This window comes from Mycteria americana, chromosome 2, assembly GCF_035582795.1.
Source record: "Mycteria americana isolate JAX WOST 10 ecotype Jacksonville Zoo and Gardens chromosome 2, USCA_MyAme_1.0, whole genome shotgun sequence".
NCBI classification, from domain to species: Eukaryota; Metazoa; Chordata; class Aves; order Ciconiiformes; family Ciconiidae; genus Mycteria; species Mycteria americana.
Window position 1 is genome coordinate 138362821 of NC_134366.1, and position 23825 is coordinate 138386645.

Here is a 23825-nt window from a genome sequence, read left to right on the forward strand (position 1 = left end):
CAAATCTTCACAAAAGGGAATTTAGCTTTCAAGGTAAACTCTCTCTTACTTGCACTCAACGTTTCTTTGGTGGCCTGTGAATGAGATTAGCTTCATAAGCTAAAATCAGCCTCTGAAGCTATGCTTCTGGATCTCTTCTTTCTTCTACACAGTCCTTGGACACCGATGCTCCTGCAGACATGAAGTTACAGGTGATGTTTGTGGGAATCAGGAAAAGAGACCAATGGTTAACCTCAGTGCTCAAAAATCAGTCATTGCAATGCTAGATAGATCCCTGAGAGATGCCTACCCCTGGAAAGCACATTGGCAAACACAGGATTTCAAAACCCTGTATTTCAAAACCCTGTATTTCAAAACAGGCTGCCGAGCAGGCTGAGCCAGCAAGTTTGGGAGGACTTTAAGGACAAAGGCAAGTTGAAGCAAGGTCCCATACAACTACGCCTCATAGCTTTGTGCAGGGAATTATCCAGCTCCAATCATGTGCCCTCCATTCTTTGAAAGTGCATTTCTTTGAAAGAACCAAGCAAGATGCTTTCTCCTCTCTTAATGCTTGGGTAGAGATAGAGGAGGGAATGGTGCAATAGTGTGGTCCACCCATTCACCCCACTTGTCCTTCCTCCTTACATGACAGCTTGAAGTACTCACTCAGGAAACAGAAGAGATCGCATCCTCCTCAGCTTGAAAGTGGTCAACCTTCCTTCTTCCAGGACAGCACCCTATCCTCCAAACTATCAGATAGTTTAGGTGGGAGCCTTTTTTACAGCTGTCTTACAGGAGTGTGGAGAGAAAAAAATTAAAAAGAGACTTATTCTGTAGCTAAGAGGTACAGGGAGCAATGAGCTCTGATCCTTGCTCTCTGGCAACATGCATCAAATATTAAACTAGCCCAAAGGTAAGGGGCCAAAAGCTGTCATATCCCTAAGTAGGTGTGCTAAGCAGTGTGTTGCTATCCCAATATATCTTGCATTTCTTTCTGTACAGTATTTCGTGTTCTGTAGATGAGGCAGTCAGGTCCATGAGCAGTCCATGGTGTGACTGTCAGGAACTCTTGCAGGCTTCAGGCAGTTGCAGGCTCAGGAGGAAAACAAATGCCTAGATCTGACTTCGTGGGCAAGCGCTCCTCACAGCAGGCAAGTGGAGGCCCGAGAAGAGGACCTTCTGGGCTTTTTCTGATCTGCAAAATAATGGCAGGTGTGCCTTTTTTGAAAGGCACTACATAGTTATCTACTTTCTGAAGAGGGCCTGGAGCTGGACAGGAATAACTTTAAGGCTTACACATCTTTGGGAGGTGTCAACGTTATTTGAAATGCTTCCTCTGGGATTTAAAAGAAGGCAGCCAGTACTGCCCTCACACCCTTGGACTGTGTGAGACACTTTCTGAGACCTCTTACCAACTCAAAGCCTTCAAGAAAAGCAAAGATGGATAATGCTTCGTTTCCAGAACTTCAGACATGAGTTAGTTGCTGTTAAGGGTAGGTAAATCCTCTTGGTCCTGAAGTGTTAATGCACACAAACAGCTAAAAAAAAAAAAAAATTAAGGCTCTTGGGTAACATTTGGATCACAGCATCATTCTGGAGTTCAGGTTTATTTCACAGCTGAGTGAAGGGTTTTTCAGAGTGCAGGTCTGGGCATAGACACCCCCCAATCTCCCCACCAAAATCCCTTTAGATGCCTGCAGCTGTCTACATTGGCAGTCACTGAAGCACAGCGGAAGAGGATCTGTGTGGTGAAACAGTTGGGGCTGAGAAGCCAAGAGCTGCAGCAACCCTGTTCAGGGAGGATTCGCTCAGGACCGGTCTTGAGGCCCAAGGACCCATGGGTGGCTGGTGCCCACTACGTGTGATGCTGTAATAAAACTCCCTCCTTTAGTTTCAGCAAAAAACAATCCAGTTCGTGTGCTCTGACACCACTTTGCAGCGAGAACCCACATGCAGTAAGTGGGGAGTCATTTCGAAAACGTATGTCCCACCTGAAGGGACGCAATCACAGCCCGAGCCACCTCGGAGCTGCCCGGGGTAACTGTACTCCGGCTCAGGCAGCAGATGTCAGTGCAGAGACACACAACAGTGTCTCTCCTTGGCCCCTGCACCACCCCGCTGGGCTTCCAACCCCTGCCAAGGTAGCTCATTTATTCGGTTTTCAACTCGCAACGATACCCTTGATGTGCTGGAAATCTACTGATGATAACTTCATCCACGGCACAGTCCATGGTTTAACAGTTGTAGTCTTGGACACTGGTGACATTCAGGGGGATCTGCAAGACGGTTTTTTGCGTGGTTATATGTACTGGAAATGAAAATGGGTAAGTCTTACTTTGAGCTTGGAAGTCAGAGAGGATCTGGACCGCATAGATTTCTCTGCCGTCCGTGGGACGGTAGCTCCTCCCTGGCTGCGCACATCGGCTGAAGCTGCACTGCTGGCTGAGGACTCAAATCTGCTAGGTGCTGTGCACACCGCGGCAGTTTCTGTGGTCTGAAACCAAATGCACTTAAGATACCTCAGAAAGACAAGCCATGTCCTGAATCAATGTGAATGCAGCTGCCCCGTGGCAGCAAAGTCTTGTTTGGTTATTGCTGAGGTGTGGGGGCTCGTAGTATTCACCAGGCAGCGAGGATGTTTCATAGAAGCAAGCCACAGCTTATCCAGCCATGAAACACACACTACAGGTCAAAATACTTCCAGTATAAAGCCTCAATAATGAAACATGTCTAGAAAAATATATTCAACTTCAACCTGTGTTCTTTTGATCTTGAAAGACCAGGCTGCCTTGGGACAGAATTTCCATCCAAGGATAAATCTATACTTTTAAATAAAAGTGAGTCCAGAGAGTAGAAAACCTAGCTCCAAAACCAAATTGTACGAACAAGGTCAGGTCACATCCACACTGCTAGACCAGGCTGAGGCTTACCCCATCCACGTTATGCAGCACTTAGCCCTGGGTCTCCCCTTGGCTCTGTGCTGATATTGCTGTGGACCCAAAATAAGCAATTTCCAATTATTTCCATTTTTAAATGTCTGTGGTAATACAAGACCTGCGTTGCAGCCACCAGAGCTCTTACGGTGTGGTACTGCGGTGTGTGCTGCAGCCCCTGCAGCGCTGCATGAGGACACGGGGGTCCCCGACGCACAGCCTGTGCTTTTGGGTGCCTGCAGGAACTGGGGGAACCAAACCTGGCTCAGCCAGTTCTGACTTGTGGGAGGTCTCTGTGGCATAGCCCTTCCCCACAAACCACACGGAGGTAGTTTGCTGGCATGGTCCAAATCAGAGCCAAGGAGAGAACTAAGCACTAAGCAGTGTGGATATCAGGAGTCCAGTCCTTGGGTTCATGCCCTGGCCCTCTTTCACTGAGTAGCGTAGATGCACATAGGCTCGTATCCTATGTATTTTTTCCAGCTGTCAATATCTATTTCAAACAAATTTGTGTTTCTTAGCATTTAACTAGTATCAATCAAATTTAGTGTTAGAGTTTAGCATGGAATTTTACAGTTTATTTCTGCAGGGTCAATACTTAGTTGTCATTCGGTGGTCACTGAATTCAGTGGAAAGATTTGTTTTTGTCTGACTACGCACTAAAAGACCAAATACTTTGTCACCTGATCCAGAATGATTGCACAGCAACCCACGTACCTTTTCTGCTGCTTCCTTTTTTTGATCAGAAATAAAACACACTCGATATGCTATTTTTTATTTCCAAATATCAAGTATTCAAGAGTTTGTTTTGTAAACACATGTTTACAACAGATGCTGACAATAGATTTCATTAAATGATGTGTTACACAGCTTTAAAATTATTCTAAGCTCTGCTGAGAAATAAATATCAATTTAAAAACCCCATACAGGAGCCTAAAGTATGCAAAACAAACCGCATAAACCAATTAGTCTCTTTTTACCACAGCACAGCACCCACACACTCATACGGTCAGACATACTCTACGAATTTCCTTAATACTCTACACATTTGCTTAATAATGAGTTTTTTAAAAACTAAACAGTTACAGGCAGTGTGCCCACTCCATGCTCCTAACATACTACCCAGACTATTCTGTTGCTGTTCTGCTTAAATCATTTGGTAGAGGTATGCACTGCAGCCAAGGGCAAAACTCCCATTTGCTCAGCTGGGGAAAAGAGCAGGTCTTCTCTGAGGAAAGTCTTGTCCTGTAGATGAGGACTCACACTTCTTTGAGTGAAAGTCACTCAGCCATGGATCACACTCACTCCAAATTCTTTTTCTTTGTACCAAAACTCAGTTCCAGATGATTTTGTACAGGTTTTTTTGTTTTGAAATTTCCCTCTGTGTTTTCAAATAAGGAATTTGTCAAAGAGGTAAAATTTCTGATCTGCCAGTCGGAGGTGTACCTCTCAGTGCTATTTAGGATACGGATGCCTTCTCTGCATGAGCAGGCACAGTAACACAAAATAATTACCTTTCAGAATTCAAAATGGAAGGGAAAAATTTTGTCTTCAAGATTTTAAAACCTGTTTTAAATAGTAGCTCACTTCAAAGTTGACCAGATCTGGCCTTTTTCCATTGCTAGAGCTAGAACTTGCTCTTATTCTACCCTTATCTTTCTGGTATTCCATGGAAGAACACTAATATTTCAGATCTGAATCCTCAATTTAATTCAAACGCTTACTAACGTTGCTTGGTTAAGGGGTCCCAGAATTTAGCCCAGTGTTTCTTGTCATTACTATAGAATTTATTTTCAGCCTCCGCTTAAGCAAAGCCACTAAATAAAGTAACACTCTACAGCAGGATGAATACATCCTACCTGAGATTTCTGTGGTCTGTATAGCTTTTACCTTAGCTGTTAGCGCTGGGCCAAATCCTACACTGCCTCCTGAAATGACTTTCCCACAGAAGAGCTAGGTAGGAACTGGCCCAGGAATTATAAACACTGCCTTTGCTGGAGCAGTCCAGACTTTAAGAACAAAACCACATGCAGTTGCATTATTGACATGCCTTGAATATGTCATTTAAGTCATAGTGAACACATCATAAAATACTTCAGTACCTATTAGCACCACAGTGTTGTTTAGTCCAAAGATTATCAAGCTGGCTCACCCTTCCCCGAGGTGAACAATGTTTTGGATTCTTTTTGTAGCCCTTCATGAATTCCACAGCTTTTCACCTATTCTGTATCATGAACAAAATGTTGTTACAGGATAACATTGTGACAACTGGTTTGAGACAGAAAAAATGAGAAAATACAGTACACACAACGGATAATGTAATAATGAGAAGAGTAGAATGGAACCTGAATAAATAAGCATCTATTTCATAACACTTGAAGCCAAGAAAAGTTTGGAGCTACTTTGAACTTGCAGAGCTATGTCTGTGTTTGAAAGGCTGTTTAAGTCAAAAGAAAACAGCTTCTCTGAAGGACTGGAGGGGGGCGTTGCTAAAAACTACAGTTGTTAGCTGTAGTTAATGTAATGGATATGGTTATCGGATATGGATACTGCTAGCTGTCTTCCTTAATTTATGTAACATATCCTGTGGAAAGGATAGGGAAAAATTCCTTCCTGAGGATCAGGCAGGCTTTCAAACCTTTGCCCACATAATAACATGTATTAGTGATATTCAGTGAAAAGACGAAGAATCATGTGAACCCTGGCTATACCTAGTCCCCACGCTGAAGGCTCCACATCTCTACTCTGCGACAATGTTTACACATAAGCTTTTTGAATTGTTATTGGTAAAACAAGATGTTATAAGAAAAAAAGAAAGCCCTAATTCTATACCAAAGAATGAATCTGCCACCATGACGTCAACTGTTCCTCTTCTAAGCACTCTAAAGGATAAAAATGTCTATAAAATCAAGTCCAATATGTGAAGAACCTGAAATGTGTTGATACAGGTTCAACCTACAAGGGGCAAACACTCTGTCCAAAGCAATGCCAATTCAGATAGCAGGTCAGATAAATCTCCGCTACCAGATGTTTTAAGCCCCTGGAAAGCAATCACAGCTGGATGGCTTCAGCTGGGGGAACCCCGACACTGCAGCACGCAGCATGGCATCTCCTATGCCATTATAAAAGACACATTATTGAGAAAACAGAAAAAGATAAACTTGTTTAGGAAATATTTTGTCTTTGATATCCGAAAACAGTAGTAGTAACCAGTGAACAGAGTATAAAAGCTAAACAAGCACTTGATATCACTTAGTTCCCAGACACGTTCTAAAGCGCCAGCTTGTTAATGTCCAACCCAAGGTACTGGCCCAGTCCTTCAGTCTCATCATCAGACTGATGAGGCTAAGAATCTGGCTCCAAAATAGCAATAAGACACTTTGGACCTATTTATCAGCAGTTTTATGTAAATATAACACTACGAAGAGCTGTGGTATTACACACATAGGAAGTATAGTAAGGCAGTAATAATTCAGGCATTTGGGAGGAAAATCCACAAGAACAGTACAGAAGGTGCTGACCCCTCTCCCAGCCATGCCATTTGGAGCACCATGCACTCTGCTCCGCTTGTGCAGGATACTGATAATTTGTCATCTGAACCTCTAGGTCCAAATCCTGTGAAAGGTTACAATCTGAACCTACAGCATTACTTGAGCAATTTCATTGGCTTTAAGGTCAGAAAGATGCCCATATTTAATCTATCTCCCCACATAATGCACAGATTTTCAGCCAGAAACTTCATAAAATAAGTGAATGGCAGGAAGAGCTAGAATGTGTCTTTGAGCATGTCCACAAAATATTTTGAAGTTTAGTTATATTTGAAAATGAAAGCTTTCCTCCATTGCCAGATATATAAGTAGCCACATGTGAATGCCACAGGGGAGTACTCGAGTGCTACTTTGTGCTATTCTGGTTACAATGATCAGTGAAAAAAACTCAGTATGGGGAAAAAAACTCAGTATGGAAATTACTCTTTGGGTAGAGGAACTCCTTTTTGAATGCAGATGGGATTTGGTCCAATACTTACATGCCTGCATTATTTTTAAGTGCATTACTTAAGTATATAAACTTACACCCATATTTAAGTGTTCTGCTGGATCAGAGCCATAATGAATGGTTAAAGCTACAAATTAATAAGCTGTATTTAAAAAAAAAGAAAACATTTTTGAAAACGCTACACTCAAGTGTTTGTAACTAATTTAGGGGCTTTCAAACTTACATTTCTAATACCTAGGAGGAGATTTGTGCCCCTACTTCACTTACAGAACAGGAAGTTCTGAGGAATTGCATGTTACTACATGCGCTTTTAAAGATACAATGGCTGATCAAAAAACTGAAAGTTTCCAATTAAATATAAATTGCAACACAATATTCAACGCATTTCTTGCAGCTGCTCACACTGTACTGAAAGGACCTAAAATGCTACCAGTTCCAAATTATACCATATTATATCCAGTATGCTCATGGGGAAAAAGGAGAATCAAAACCATAGGGCTTTTGCCTAGAATTAGAAATACAGAGTCCCACTCTCCAGCTATTCCAGCCAAGACCACAGCCCCCGAAAGCTCTACGAACCATCTGCTGAGGGTGCTACACTCGTAAGCACCCAAGGCCATGGCCATGCCCTTTCTGAAGTTTTCCCCTTTTTGAAGAAACAGGGATGAATGGGAGCCTAAGCAGGGACGATTACCGGTTCAGTCAAGTCCATGTATTGGGGCTACTTCTCCTCTCATGTCCCTCACTCTAAATCAGGAATAAGTGGTGTAAAAGGAAATTAGTCTGTCCTTGTAATGGCACGATGGCACTTTGTGGACTTGTAGTTAATCACAGGGTGTTGTTGCTCCATATTATCCCTGGCTGGTTAACTGCAGGCAGACGACTTGCGTTTGCTACCGATAGCAGCCTGTAGGTGAGCAGGACCTCTGCTTTACATTTTCTTGTGCTCGCTGCTACCCAAACTTTAGTGTTTGGGGGTACAGAGGGAAGGTGGTGGAAATTACACATCAATGGAATTTTATATTCCCTGGTCAGAGGGTTTCATGGCAGGAAGACAGCACGGCCACCTTCACTGGGTGATAGATAAAGCTCCTTTTTTCTTCTGGTGAGTTGGTTTAGCACCACACATTGATCATGACTACTGCTAGGGATGCACACAACTTCTCTAGCAATTTTGCTTCCTTCAGCAACGACAACCTCAGAAAATAGTGTTTGTTCAGCAGGTCTCAGTCCATATTTCAGTCAATGTTGATAATGCTGGAACTGACTTCTTTAGAAAGCTAATGTGTTTCCCCTGCGTGCCTTTATTGGCTTAGACTGTTATAGCTTACTCACAATAAAGCCTCCTTCAGGAATCAATCAAAAACTGGCGAGAGTTTGGGTTTTCTTTTTTTCTTCCAGAGGATGCTGATTTAATTGATTTTGTAGAAATGTATTCATATTGTCAAAATCATCTGTATCAAAAAATATGAATTATTTTTTATGTTATGTTTTGTTTTGCATATAATTTTGAAAGGAAAATTAAAAGGCTATTGAAAGTATGTAAACAAGGCTTTTTCAGTGTTTCCAAAGTGAACATCTTTCCCTCCACATTCCAGTTTCTCAAACATTTCAAAAAATGAATGTTTTTAGAAGTGTAAGTGTCAGGATTTCCTAAAAAGCAGGTGGTCTCCATTCCAACAATCTCCGAATTTCCTTGAAATCAGCTCAGAAGCAGCAGCAGTTGCAGATGTGTCACTTCTATCACTCTCCTTCTCTGCCATCAATGTCAGCTCCTGACAATCCTACAAGCCTGATCTGCTCTCCCTTGTTATTCAGATGGAACAGAAGTGCACACAAGGCATGAAACAGAATAGATCTGGATGGATGATTCATTTCCAGCCTTTTACAATTCCCTAAATGCTCTGTTTCTGAGGTATTTGAAAAGATTGTCGCTCTTCACCTCATCCCGTGCTGATTAAAATGGGCGAGTGACTAAAATGGACGGGTGATGGGCTGCAATTACACTTTGTCCCGCTACTTTGCCTCAGTTTTTGCCATGGCAGGAATTTCTCGGTGCAAGAAGCATTTGAGACTGGGGCAAAAGGAGACACTTTTATCATCTATTCTGATGTATAGCAAAAAAAATATACTCAATACCTTTGAGCCAAGGAAATTTATTCCTCGGGATAAGAAGTGTAGAAGCTAACATCTCAGGTGGCACAGGACTGAGGATGTTTTGTGCCTGGTGGCTTGATTCCAAAAAGCTATTAATATGTATAGAATCGCAGGAAGTGATTAAAACAATATTCTTCTACATTGTAGTTTGGAGTAGAAGCATCTGAGTTTGCAGCCACAGAGAGTGGAAATCGTTAGAAGCCACATAAATGGACTGAGACATTCTGAAATAAGCAGCCACCATTTGAAGCAGGGGAACCACCAGCCCAGGGGGTAGCCCCATGTGCCGGTCAAGGAGAGCCAGGACATGAGGGAAGAAGGCAGCCGGCAAAGGAAAAGGACAGGGAAATCTACTCTTCCCAGGACAACTCCATGGATGCCAAGGAGAGTACTGTCTTTAATTTCAAGGACTTGGTTCCATATAAAGTTTGATCATTAATAAATTAAATCATTGATAAATTAAGAATTAAACCAGGAATAACTCTGTTCAAAAATATGTAGAAGTTCTGCTCTCTTCTATTTATTTTCACACAAGCCCCCACATCGCAAAATCCAAACCTGCCTGTCACTGAGTCCTCTTAAAATGGTGTTTTTAATTTCTTAAACTTCTAAGACTTTCCCTGCAGGGCAAAATACAACTTTGATTTCCCAGTGTCCACCTGAAATCATTCTCTGCCCTTTGAGACATCATTAATACGTCATAAGCATGGCACTACAAAGCCTCCAGAGTAAGAAATGAGATGCCAAGTACATTTGATTAGAAAGTCTCAGCAGCTCCCGGGGAGAAAACACACTACAGTAATTTGGAATAAGCAAAGGCCACATCACGTCCCCTGGGTCCATGCTTGCAGACAATTTCTATTCTTAGCTCTTCCCCTGGAAGGCAAAGGAGAGATGACTCGCCCTTTGCCTTCACAGAAGCATTCAATGAAGCTGAGAAAATGAAAGGCGGCCACGCGTGGGACAAACCATGCAACTATGACCTCCAGCCCTGCCCCACCAGCCTGCCCAGCACCGGGCAGAGGCAGAGGCAGAAGCGGGGCAGAAACGAGAGGGACCCGGGGTCTGAGCCGGCGTCCCCTCCGCAGCAGTCCTCGGTGGCGGAGAGCACAGCACCCCGCCGGTGCCAGGAGGGGAAAGCCTCGTACCAGGCACGGCGGCGGGCAGGCTGCTTGCGGCCCCCTTGAAGGGTCTCTCTGCTCGCTCCCGCAGCAGGCAGTGAGCGGTGCCAGCCCGAACCCCGGGCCGTCGCTGGCTGCGAGGGGCCCGCCGGGTCCCAGGCGGCCACTCAGACACAAAACGAGGCCATCAGCTCTCCCTCGAGATTTTTTCACTGAAGCTGAACTAGACTGGCACACGTTTCTGAAGGACAGCCAAGATCTTCCTATAAAGCTGTAAGTGGTTGTTTTCTTCTTCAGGAAAAGTATGGATTTGGTGCTAGTAACGACCACCCAAATAACTGTCTGTATCATTACAGAAATATGCACATATCTGCTCTGGTACGTGTGTTTGATTCCTACATCTTAATGTTATTACAAATTAATAATGAAGTTTTTTACTCCAAGCATTATACTTTCCTAGCCTGTGTACTTTGTGAAGAATGACTACATCCCATCAAATGAAAATTAATGCACATTTTGACAGGATAAAAATATTATGACTCAACATTTGCAAACGTTACCTGATGCATAACTTTTGTATGGCTTAACATGTTATTAACAGTACTTTAAACCTTACGTTCTTTTTTAATTTAATGCTTATGTCTGAAAATAGCCGCTTTCAAATTCAGTTGCAGTAATGTCTTTAAAAGCAAACTTCAAACTTAATTTGCTGCACATACAATTATCCAAATAAGTTGCATAGTTTAAATAAGTTCAGTTGTGCTTTGTAGCAGAACTCACAGTAATTACTCATCTCTTAAAAATACGTTTTGTGGATGTGAAGTTGACGATACATTTAAGCATCTTTGTGACATCTAGACATCAACAATATGAGTTTTTGTCACTCTTCCACTGACTTCTGCTGTTCATAATACCTCACCCTTACATTGATATTAGATCAGAGCATGGACATTAATGGACACATCTGAAATAATTAAAACCACAATTTTTAAAACTCCATTGTCGGGAAGGGAGAAATAAGAACTTGGGTTGGTTTGAGGTATCCAGCCCTCAGGAACATACTATGGTTGTTTGCATTAAGCTTTGTTGGTTTTATCACGTGTTACATTTAGATTAAAAATAGAAGGCACAGGTGTTTTACAAGGCGCCGTAATTAAGTCAACCAACAAAACTAAATATTACATTACCAAGCTGGGGTCTATATCTCAGCAGTAACTTCTTCCAACGCGTTTTCATTTGAGGAATTTATTGCTTCTAAAAAAGGGCCGGGGTATGTCTGTGCTACGCAGTTCATTCCTTGTGCCACACTGATGTCTCCTCGGGAACTGAAGGTAGGGCAGGATCTAGTCCGTGCATAGTTTTGTTGCGGTCCAGCTTGACCAACCACCTCACTCACAGTGTTCACCAGCGAAGCCCTCCATCTCCGTCTCTGCAGTTGCTCTTCTTTACACTTAATGGAATACCAGGCCAGGAAAATAAAAAAGAATCCCACGAACTTGAGAGCAGCTGCCAACCCAAAGTAGACAAAACGAAATGAGGTGACATCGTATTCCCAGCAAGATCCTTGTACGCCGCAATCCTGTTGCCAAAGCATGCAGGTGGTGTCAATAACAGCCCCAAAATAAATTGGAGTGGGAATGTAAGCTGAAATAAAAATAGCAACAGAAATAATACATGTTAGCGTATAGTGGAAGACTTCTAAAGAAACTATATGCCTTAGACAAACAGGTGGAGGTTGAGAAGTTTGGAGATCTCTACACCGCTGTTCTCACACATGATGTAAAACATGGAAAACTGGTCAGCTGATCTTCCCACCAACACTATTTACCCCACACATGAGCGTACCACAAATGGGAAAGAATTCAAGCAAAGAAGACAATGCAGCAGCACCTTACAACAGGTACTGCTTCCATCTGCCATCCCCAGACAGCTCTTCTTGAGCCACATGTCCCCAAAAGAAAATTCAACATTTCTCTCAGGCAATAGAGAAACAAAATATGACGTTATCTCCAGAGCACTACTTGCTGAACATCCGTTGCCCATGAGCTGGGAAAGAGTGGGGGTTGCTGCTTTAGATTAAGGAGAAAAAGCTCCAAAGACCGCAAAACGTTTCTCTTACTGAAGATGGATGGAAGCAGTGAGACCACTAAAATTATATATTTTCTTTTGAATAGATCTTCCTCAGAAACAGATTTAACTTCTAAGGCTGCTAAAAATGCAGCCAGCACACTGAATGCTCCTGCATTCGCCAGAAATACAACACCTTTAAGACAAGTCAGAAACGTCCTTCCTCAAAGAAAACTTCCAGATGCAGCTATAAGGGCTTCTCCTCTTCTTCTCCTAGAATACTCCTTGCTTGCTCTAATCACGTGTTTCATAGTAGCTGAACACCTGGAGTGCTCTTTATAGGCAGGATTTCAGAAGCTCAAGAGCTTGAAAGAAACTGCTTTGTGGAATAAAGGCTTTTAACATGTACCCTTTTTGCTTTGAAACATTTGAAATTAGACATTAACTAACAATTGCTTCTTATTTTAAAAATGCAAAAAGCTGTTGTTAATGTTGAAAGCAATAAAAATATGTTTCTGAAAAAGAAAAAATTCTTATAAAATAATATTTAGTAACTATTAATTTTAAAATAAAATTTGAAACTGTAAAAATATCTCCTTCTGGCACAAAAATGTGCTTCTAGAAAGTCAGTAACAAAAAAAAAAAAGAAAATTAAATACATTCTCAGTTACAACATTTTCAGAAGCTATTAATTTTAGGTTCCTAATACAATTAGTCAAGCAATTAGTTGCAGATTCATGGAATTTTAGTACTTTTATGGTACATTTAAGCCGAACATGGTGAGCCTTTATGGAAATGCTGAGTAACTCTAAGACTTACCAAGAGTTCGTAATAAAACAAACTGCATTCCTAGTGCAAAGGGCCGCTCCCCATCTTCCACAGACCTAGCAGGTGAAAAGAAAACTCCTCTGAAGAAACAGTCATAACAGATAACCATTGTGGTATGTTCTCGCTCTACCTCCTGGCTTTTTTCTGAGCTATAAAAAATCTTTGTCTAAATTTCTTCCATTTAGCTTCTAACACTGTTAACTCTTATTGCTAGGAAAAGATACAACCAGCCTCTCTTGTCCCTGTTTAATCAAAATCTCAATCACGCCTTTTAACCTTTCTTTACCTGTGTAAGGCCTGAAAAATTTGATCCAAACCCATTAAGGAAATTTAAAGAATCTATCCAAAATGTTTATGGCTTCTCATGGTAGTTTCCTATTTTTTTTTATAATGTCTTGCTTTATTTCCTTAATAAATTAGATTAATTGTAGATAATTATAAATTAGATTAAATAGATAAATTAGAATTAATGGAGAATTAAGTTGCTGAAAGCTGGACTCAGCTTCTGAATTCAACAGATCTCTGCGTAGCATAAGCACTTTGGAGCTACTTTAGGAAAAATATCAGTAGAAACATCCAAACAGTCTCTAAACACCATTCCTTTTCAACACAAGTAATACAAGATTTATTCCATTAGTTTCAAAGGAAAAATAGATGGTTTTCCTTTCAAAGTTTCAAAAGACTAAATACAAAGTAATGATACTCCACAATGCAACTACAATTTTAGCAAACCACACATTTTCTTCTGATTTAAAAAATATTTTTAAATCTTAACCTAAAGGTCTGAATTAAGATAGGCAGCTTCTAATGACATTGAAATATAAGATAAAAACACACAAAAAGACTGCAGTCAAAGGGGTGCAGATGTAAAATCAAGGTTTTGAAGTCAATCACTCTCTCAGAAATTGAGAAATCGGAGAACCAACTTGGGCCACAAATCTTGTACTGATGGGCTGTGCACAATATGTGGTTTGGGACAGTGCGTGTCACCGTTCAAGTGTGTGGGCCATCCTTTTTTTTACTGAACATTTCAAAATCCTGCTGGAGATGTCCCTTATGAACCTCACTATTGTGAGGCTCACTGCAGTATTAGTGTCCATTGATTGTAGTTTACCTTTGCATAATTGCAGTGCAATGACAATGGGTTTTTATTATTATTATTATTATTGTTGTTGTACAGGTGGAAAACCCGGAGACAGAAGGAATAAGGTCAGAAGTCTCTGAATTATAACGGCGCTGTACACACAGTAGTTGATCTAAGTCTCCATGAGCAACTGGAATTCTGACGTGCCCACTCCCGAGCGCTTGGCTTTACAGTCCTAACAGTGATCCTTTTACCCATTTCGTAGATTTTTTGAAAAGAAAGCTAGAAGACAAATTCCACCATATGACATGGCACAGTCCTCCACGTGTCAGCAGCAGGCTCCTGCATCAACCTCAGCCACCTGAGCTGAGAAAATGACAGCAAGAGAGTGCTGGTCCTTGTTGGGGATGAGACACAGATGCCTGCCAGAGGATTTCGGAGCCGTGCTCACGGCTGAGCCTAAGGAGAGCAAAGCCAAATCCTGATCTGCCTCGTTTTCTAATGACCTATTACAAAGGTTTGCCATTATTATTTTTACAGGGGATAACTGTGAGGAGCAGCAGAACATCAGTAGTCTCAGAAGATCAGAGTGAAGATATAAAGACAACACTACCAGGAGAAAATCCCACTTGGTTGGAAGGACCATTCTCGCAGAAAGAAAAGGTTTTAAAAAAGCCTGGCTTAAAAAAGCTAATTTGGAGAGAGATTTTACACAAAACCAGGCCAAAAGGTGTCTTTATGTTAGCAATTAACGCAGCTCAAGAGAAGCAGATTTATACAGCTAAACAGCTCGTGCTGAGGACCTGACATCTACACCACAAGCATTTCAGGTTTTGTAGGGATTTACTTCAGATCAGCTCTAACCTGGTCCCAGGGACTGAATACCCATCTGCATCTGGATCAATTTCGGTGTGCTTCTGAAGAGCATCTCAAACACTGGAACAGGCTTCCTGGAGAGGTGGTCGATGCCCCATGCCTGTCAGTGTTTGGACAATGCCCTTAATAACAGGCTTTAATTTTTGGTCAGCCCTGAAGTGGCCAGGCAGTTGGACTAGACGATCATTGTAGGGTCCCTTCCAACTGAACTATTCTATTCTATTCTATTCTATTCTATTCTATTCTATTCTATTTTTTCTATCTTCCAGCTCATCTCCATCCAAAAGGAACTTCCTTCTTGAACTGAGAGCTCTGAGAGCTCCAGATTCCAAACCAAATCGACATCTTTAAACCATTCTCTTTGTCCTTCTGTTACCAATAGAACCAATACCTATGGGAGCGCTTTGTAAATCCTAGTAAATAATTATATCATTTTCCTCTAATTCTTCCTTCTCCTCTTTTAACAACAGCAACATGTATTATACAAATACAAATTTATTTTAGCAGTAGACCATATCTGGTTTTTTTCAGATCACTTTTCTGTAAAAATCAGACTGAAGTTCACTTACAGAAGCTGTATTTTAAATGGACGAAGATTTTACAGGGAGTGATAATGTTTATCAGACCAGATAGCAGAGATGGGAAAAGCCAATCCAAAAACATGAACGCTTTTTTGCAAATGAACAAATAAATGACCTTTCCCTACAAAGACTGTGTTGTTCTCTACCCTTAAATGACCATGATGACAACAATACTACTACAGTACAAGTCCAAAATTAGGGAAGATTCAAAAACAGGCACGTGGCAGCAATGAACAATTTTAAGAAAGAGAAAAGGATAATTTTAAATATTAACATTTTTTCATTTGCATTTGAAAATCCAAACCATTGCTCTAAGAAGGTTGAAAATGTCTTCAGGAGTAATCATTTTCTTACATGATGCATTTACTTGTTCTCTCTTTATAGCGCCTGGAAATCACTGGGCACTTCATATTTCCTAAAGTGGATTATCGTGTTACATATTCGAAATACAAGCAAGTTCCACCCTATCCATGTCAGCCCTATTCTACTCACTTTTTGGGGATACATAAGCTTGAAGGAGTTTGGCTGCATTGCTCCAGCCTCTTCTGACACAGGCACTGGTGATAGCGGGCAGAGCAAAAATACTTAAAAAAACATAACTGAGTTCTCACCGGAGTGTCACTATGATTGCTGACGGCTGGGCGCACGCTGTTATAAGGGTAACAATGAAGAGAAATATCAGGAACGGTATAAGCGTGTTGCAGGTTCGATCGCACTTCCCAGAAACGGCGTAGCCGTTCTCGTTCAGGTAGGTTTTGACAATAACCAGCCGGAGCTGACTGCGCTGGCCCACCGTCGGCGGAGTGATCACCTGGCGACTCTGGACACAGGCACATTCTGTGTAATTTCTTACCTGGGGAGAGTGAAATAGAACATTTCCACATGAAAAACCCGTGCGAGAAAGACATTGCGCAGAGACGTGGTACAACAGTCCCACGGTACTTCTCAATCTCTAGCATCATTACCCCAAGTACAAGCGAGGTTACCACTCCAAGTATTTTTAAAGCTGGCCAGGGCTTCCTGCGATGAGACCGCCTTTCCATTGCTTACGACTTCCACTGTTTAGGCTGAGTTTAGAAAAAATTCTGGAATATTTCTGGAAAATTCTGCTGAAACAATTCAATCACTTCTGACAGGGAGGCTGGAGAAAAAGATTGTTTCTACTGTATTACAAAACCTGTGAGGAATCACTCTTTAAGCAGCACTGACAATGCCATATTCTGGAATTTGGCAGGCTGTCAGCACCCATCTTCAGGAGGTGTCTTCTGCCATCTCAATGGAAGTCTCCCCAGATTCGGCTAAAGAGCAACAAGCTGCACTTCGTGCTTGGAGCCCAGGACCTCCCAGCTGGATGTGGATGTGGATGGGATACGTAGAGGAGCAAAACCAGAGAATAAGGAGAAAGCAGAGACTTAAGACTGAAGGACATGAGGGATTCCTGAATGGACAAAGAGGCTGAAATTAGGATGAACAGACTGAATAACGAAGTGGCCTATCATAGGCAAAGGGACTGTGATTTGAGCAAGGTGAAGAAGAGCTAGATCAGAAATAGCCTCCCATCACATTTATTCTACTACTGTTTTCAACTGCTCTAACGGTGAAGGGGTGTGCAGCAGATCAGAATACTCCAGCGTTAGAGGGGAAACAGGTCAGGGCTCATGTGATGTTACAGGAAGGAGTTTTTGGTTTTGATGTTTGCATTTGTAAAACCTAGGACCACACATGCACAGAAGCTACATTAAAAGACCATCTTAAGGTTGCAAATTTAAGCACTTGGACATCTGGAAATGTCCAAATTAGGGTTGTTTGTCAACTTTAATGTATACCTCTGTATGTGTTCGTGTTATGACATAGCCTCACATTTTTTTTCCATGGGATTTAGCTGAGCATCTTAATAATGTATCAACTTATCCAGTATTATTTTACCTCCCATTTTCAAAATGTGGCTCCAGGTATTTTTCTTCTCACACTACACATATTCCACTACAAAGACAGAATGACTCATATTTCATACGGATTTTTCTATCACACTCATCTCGCTCACTAGCTTAACTCTTTCAAAAAAGAGTAATTTATCTTCAAAACAGTTATGAGAAGAGGCACTGATGTTGTTATCTCTATTTTGTAGCTAAGTAACTGGAACAGATCAAAAGTTTCACAAATGTGGGTGGCAAATTCGAGACAGCCGGGATCCTTTTTTTCAGAACATGTTCCTTTATATACAACTTAATATATTCTAAATGAATTTTTTGTGCCTTCAGATACAGATTTAGGCACTCAGTGCTTCTACAAATGGCACTTCTGGTTATTGCTCATGTCCATCAGCTAGAATATGAAGAATACAAAATTAAAGACCAACTGGGAGAGGTTTCGTTTAAGTGACTTGCCCAACATCGCTTAGGAATGGAAGCAATGACAGAATCCAGTTTCCCAAGGCAGCACTACACTGTCCTGCCTAATATCTCATGAGTGTTTGCTTTCTTCCTACAGTCCCTCACCTTAATCTCCTTACTGCTTCCAAACAGGCATCCTACAGAAAATAGTCCTCTTTACTACACAGTCTTTGTTCATCACCAGATAAACCAAGTCTGTGCACTAAAAGGCACAGATATGACACAATAGAAATGCTAGAGTATAGGAATATATAAAATAGGTATGAACTGTACACAGACATCCTTTTCTCCCACTTCCAATTTTCAAGTGGTTCATTTTGAAAAAACTATATGCTAGAAGCTTAAATCCGAATGTTGTAAGTTAGCAACATTTTGTGTGTTATAGAGTGACACAAGCTTACACTTACTGTTTTTAAAAGTTCCCTACATAAAGCATTATTTAATGAAGAAATGTATTTTCCTACCAATGTCAGCCCTATTCTATTCACCATTAGCTACCGAGTTAAAACTTCAGGCCATGAAGGATCTTTTCTTAAATCATAAGAGGAAATAGTATGTTTCAAAATCTGTAGTGAAGAGTACATACTCCCAAAGTACCTCCCAACTGAATGAATTATTAGTACCAGTTTGATATCAGGTGAAATGTAGCAAAGACCAAGCCTATGTCTCAATCCAGCAAAGCACAAATAAGATTTATATAGACACTGAAAATTAATCACAGACTCACATCACAGGCTTTTTGCACTGGGCCAAAGCAATTTTCTATTAAAAAACAGCAAGATACTCTAAAAAAAAAACCTATAAAGGAAATGAAGCTGTTCTAAGTGGAATCTACGTATGAACCTGCATTTTCAGACCATTATCCAGCCAAACCTGAGAAAGTGCACTGCTGGACCTAACATACTCCTGCTTCACAGGCTGGCTCAGGACTGCAAATCAGGAGACTGATACATTATAAATAAGCTTTCTGGAAAGTACAATCAAGTCTTGAGAAAATCAATGTTTACATTACTTCCTGTCTTTCTTAATTATCCCTTTTTGAAGGACAGTTCTGTAACAGAAGAATTTAAGAGTTTGGTTTTTGTATGAAATGAGCACAACCATAATGCTCCGTTGATATTTAGGTCAGATTCTATTTTTCAACTGTTTTCTTGTTCTCAGTCCTGGAAACTGCCAAATTCCCATGGTGTGACTTTACCAGCAGGATGCCCTTCCCCAGTCCAGCATAACTGGAAGACTAGGCTGTAACAGGCAATGTATTTCCAAGAAAGTGGATTATTAACATCCGTTAAGTTCTGGTTACTTGAGTTCAATGACAGTCACTTCATTTAGCCTGGAAGAGGTTTAGAGAAAGGCTATGAGAATGGCCAAACTATTTTACAAGAGCAGAATAAACAGGCAGTCTTTATTTAGCCATGCAAACAAATGACCTATCAATACACTGGTGCAGGTACAACAGCTACTTACGCAAAATGATGAGGCTGACACGAACACCAGTGACTTTAAACAGGCCATAACTAAATTTAAACAGGAGTTTAAAACAATTCCAACTACCTGAAGAGTTAAGTTCTTCCTTGCATTCAGAGAGGGAGCCAAAAAAAATCCAAAACTGCTCTTACAAGTAACACTGATGAGTTTGTGGAAAGACACTATGACATGGCTGCCTATGTTAGAAAGCTAAATTCGATGACACTGACTCAAGGTCCCCTCTCCAAGGCCTGCAGGAGCAGCAGACAGGCAGGCCGCTGCCATCAGGGACTTCAGAGTCTGTCCTGGAAACATCAGCCCTCCCCACCCCGTGGCACTTCGCACTCACTCGGCTGGAGGATTCACTTGGTACAAATGAGCTTGTGCCTCAAATTTGTACATAACTGAAAGGAAGGGGAGTGGGACCGTGCACCACCACACCACCAGCCTTTCAGAACATGGAACGACTTATGCACAAGTCAGCTGCAGAGCAACTTCTCCAGAGCTTAAGAGGGGGGATGCTTGCACTAGAGACAGAGCAGTCTGCAATCTGCATCAGTCCTGAGGGGCTACTGACGGGTTGTATGTGGGTGGGTGGGTGAAGCACTTACCCCTGTGCTGTGGTTTCCACCATTGATGCAGCCAGCTAGGCAAGGATTAAAATATGTTATTCCATCTGATCCACAGACAGGCTCGTACTCATGAATCTTACATCCACAGTTAACATTGCAGCTCCCAGTCAGATTCCTGTGGGCCATGGCAAGAGTGGGACTGAAGAAAGGAAAAAGAACATGCTAGTAGAGCAAGCACAGATATCCTGCTGTTCAGAGGGAGAAAACATCCTACTCATTAACTCTGGAACTGCGAGTTGATTATCAGAGAAAGACTGCCTTAACTCTAGGTTATGTACATGATTTAAACAATATAGAAGAACATCCAAGGCATCCCTGCCATCAACTAAAAACACAATACAAAAATAATACCAAAGTTTAAAACTTTTATCTTATTTGCCCAGGTAATAGCTGTATTTTTCCCATTTTTTTTTCCTTTAAGAATTAAGACATCACTATTTTATATCCTAAGCTGTAGCAATTTGTTGTTGATTACTAGTGAAGGGCTCAGTGATGAGATGAAAGCATTGTGTGAACTAATAGGCATCTCTTCCCACATACCAACAACTCCTCAGAAAACTTAATGGTTGTATTATTTATATGTATATGTGAAATCTACAGGAATGTCTCTAGATCTGGAGGAGTGCTGTGCTGTTACTAAATGTCTGTAAAAGAACCACTACTCCGCTTCCCTGGCCCATTCCCCAAAATCCTGCCAAAGCCCAACTTTCTAGGTCCTCCCCAGTGTTTGGTGGTATGCTCAGAAGGAACTAAAGGGAATTTCAAAGCTGAAGGACATGCACACACCAAAAAGCAGGCTCTTCACTATCAATCGCTGCTGCTCCAAACAGATGTCAACTGCCACAGCAGGGAACTGCATCAACTCTTCACTGGCAAGCGCCAGGCCAGCCTAGGCACATCTTCACCATGGGATGAACGCGCCAAGGGACCCCAACCAAGGCAGCAGCTCATGGCACTCATCTGAGCTCAGTGCCTCATGCAACAAGGTCCGAATGAAGCACTGCACTGAGGTAGCTACAGGTATCTCCTGATGCACCTTCTCCTCTAGCTAACACCTCTGCATGGCGTATCTGGAGAGAGCAGGTTCATTCAGAAGCAGTTTTGGTCTCCCCAAATAGCACTGCCCTGGGTGCTGGGGGTCCCAAAGCAAGACAAACTCCTAAGACAGAACCAATACCCGAGATCTTGAGCTGCCAAGGGGCAGCCAGTACAAACCACAGAGTGCCAGTGTGCAACTCGTGGCTGGAACTGAGATTTTATAAGCATATAATCCCACTGTGGCTCTACTTTACCATGTCAGTTGTACCATTGCAACTCAATCCAGAAGTGACAAAGGCCTTAGTAATAGCAGAGACCCTATCTGTAAGATCACAGACTCTTCATCAGAAGATGATGAGGGAAAAAAACCCACTGATCAAATGGTGCTTTTTGCTATCAGTAGAAAGAAATCAACTCTGGTTACAACTGACCACCGGCTGTCACCATCACAGGTTTTGACTCAGGTTGACTAAGTCACAGCCATCAAATTAACCAGTTCCTGCCTTACCTACCATATCACTTCAGCCCTGCCCAAAACAACTCTCAGGTCACTTAAAAATGCTCAGCTTTGGGCACAAACCCTGGAGGAGACACCCAGCTACTCCCTGAGCTGAAGGAAAGCCCAAGGTGACACTGGACTTTTAACATCCCTGGGTAGGGTAAGGGCTTGGACTACAAAACACAAGGAAAAGCGTTAGCAGGCACAAAGCCAACCTCACTGAAAGAAAGGAATAGTAAAAACCCCTACATAACTGTATATACAAATTCTGATTATAGAGAAACAGAGTTAAACTGAAAGAGTTAAGGAAAGAGAAAACGGATACTAGTTTGTTTGCTCCCAAATTAGAAACAGACTGGCATAACTGGACCCAGTGTGTACAGAGATAATATCAAAGGATGTAAGGTGTCAATCTCTATTATCTAGAAGCTCCTCATTAATGAGGAAGTAGCTGATGATCGTATCATATTTTTCTGACAAATAACTGGTCTGAAAAGCCTTTTACTTTTAATGGGCATATTTTCTTGAAAACCTCAGACTAGTTTCTAAAGAGCTAGCATACTACCTTTGGCCCTTTCAGTTACTGCATTGCTCAGATGAGTTTTGTAGCATTGCTTTTTTTCCTTGGCTGGCTAAAGACTAATTGAAAACTTATTTTTGTATATGTACATTTTCTGTGAAAACCTTTAGAAACACATGAAAATGGCTGTTGAGGCCACGGTTGTCTCTTCACCAGTATCCTGCCTCTAACAGTAGCCATAAGAAGATGACGAGGGAAGAGCAAGAACAGGGCAAGTACCTTCCCCCAGAAAAGTATTCTCTCAGCCTCTAATGAGTCTCAGCCCAAAATATTTTCTAAGTCTGACGGGTTTTTTAGTTAATAAACCCCAATTTTTTTGCCTGTACTTCCCCCATTGAGATGAAATTTTTTGCATCTACAGTATCTAACAGCAAGGATTTTTCGACAGTCCACAGCCTGTTACATGAGCTGTTGTTTGTTTTGAATCTGGCTCTTACTAGCTTTATCTGACAGCCCCCACTTCTACTACTTTGCTTGTAAATTCCGAAGACATGAAGGCTCCTGAAAAAATAAACTTAAGGGGTTCCTATGGCCAACATGAAAATATTTGCAAGCTCTAGTGAAATCTTGCAGTTGCAATTAAATAAACCACATCTAATATTAACTAATCTAATCTAATCACATCTAGTATTACCTGAAGGCATTATGCCGGAAGGTACCTGAAGGCATAGGCATAAAGTATTACCTTTTATCCATGCTATTACTGAACGTGATAGTTCAGGTACCAAAAAGAAAGTAACTGTTCCGCTTAGATACATATGCAGATACACCTTGAAATGTAAGTTATTTTCTGCTGTCATTATGCAGCCAAATTATAACAAGCATGAACTTTTAAATGGCCCATATTATATATTTATACCTATTTTTACTACACTTGCCATGCTCTGTGCCTTGTTTCAGGTTGCTAAATTAATTTAATAAGTGGAAAAGCAAGAGTCTGCAATGTGGTTTATTGCTGGTTCAATTTTCTGCATCTCATTTGGAATTTCATCTGGGTTTAAAATACTGCCAGCAACATGAATGCATTGAGCCAAAGAAAAGTTACCTGAATGACCTTATTCATACCAATCTATTTCCAAGTGATAGGGCTGGCTGAGGCTAGGGACCCTAGCTCTTATTGCCTAAATACCTTTCTGTCTAAAGAAATCACGGTTCCTGAATTTCGCACCCACACTCCCTCTTCACTGCATAAGGCGATTCCAAGCCACTGAAAACTGAAAAGCAGCCGATATCAACGTTTTCACCTGAAGCTTCTCCTGTCACTTAGGAAAACCCCTATTGTATTATGTTACTTTCTGCCACAGCTGCACTCCAGCCTTGTAAGTGCTATTTTGTGTCTCAAGGTACCCGAATGTTAGGGAGTGCAATATTCAGTACTGTAATGCACAAGTTTTTCAGAAGATAGAGGGCCCGTTTCAAACCACTTATTTTATGGACTGTAATTTGCAGTACCCAAACCTGAAAGTTTTTACTCCTTCCAGGTGTGAAAGTCAGAAACGCAAGTTCTGCAAGGAATCAAGACAGCTGGCACTTCTGAAGACCTCCAACAACATGGAAGTGAGGGCCTGACCTCCCTCCAGTGACTTTCTGACTG

The 23825-nt window shown here is 41.5% G+C and overlaps 1 protein-coding gene across 1 annotated transcript in view; it reads right to left on the reverse strand.

Annotated features, from left to right (window-relative positions):
- Window positions 1–3673: 3673 nt before the first annotated feature.
- The window catches only part of SLCO5A1 (solute carrier organic anion transporter family member 5A1), an 87994-nt gene continuing 67842 nt past the window's right edge, over window positions 3674–23825 (reverse strand). The window contains exons 7-10 of the mRNA XM_075494784.1: window positions 20094–20253; window positions 16234–16475; window positions 13073–13137; window positions 3674–11830 (exon numbers count right to left, since the gene is read on the reverse strand). Coding sequence (XP_075350899.1) covers window positions 11385–11830; window positions 13073–13137; window positions 16234–16475; window positions 20094–20253 — 913 coding nt within the window. The 3' untranslated portion in view covers window positions 3674–11384. The remainder of the gene's footprint in view (window positions 11831–13072; window positions 13138–16233; window positions 16476–20093; window positions 20254–23825) is intronic.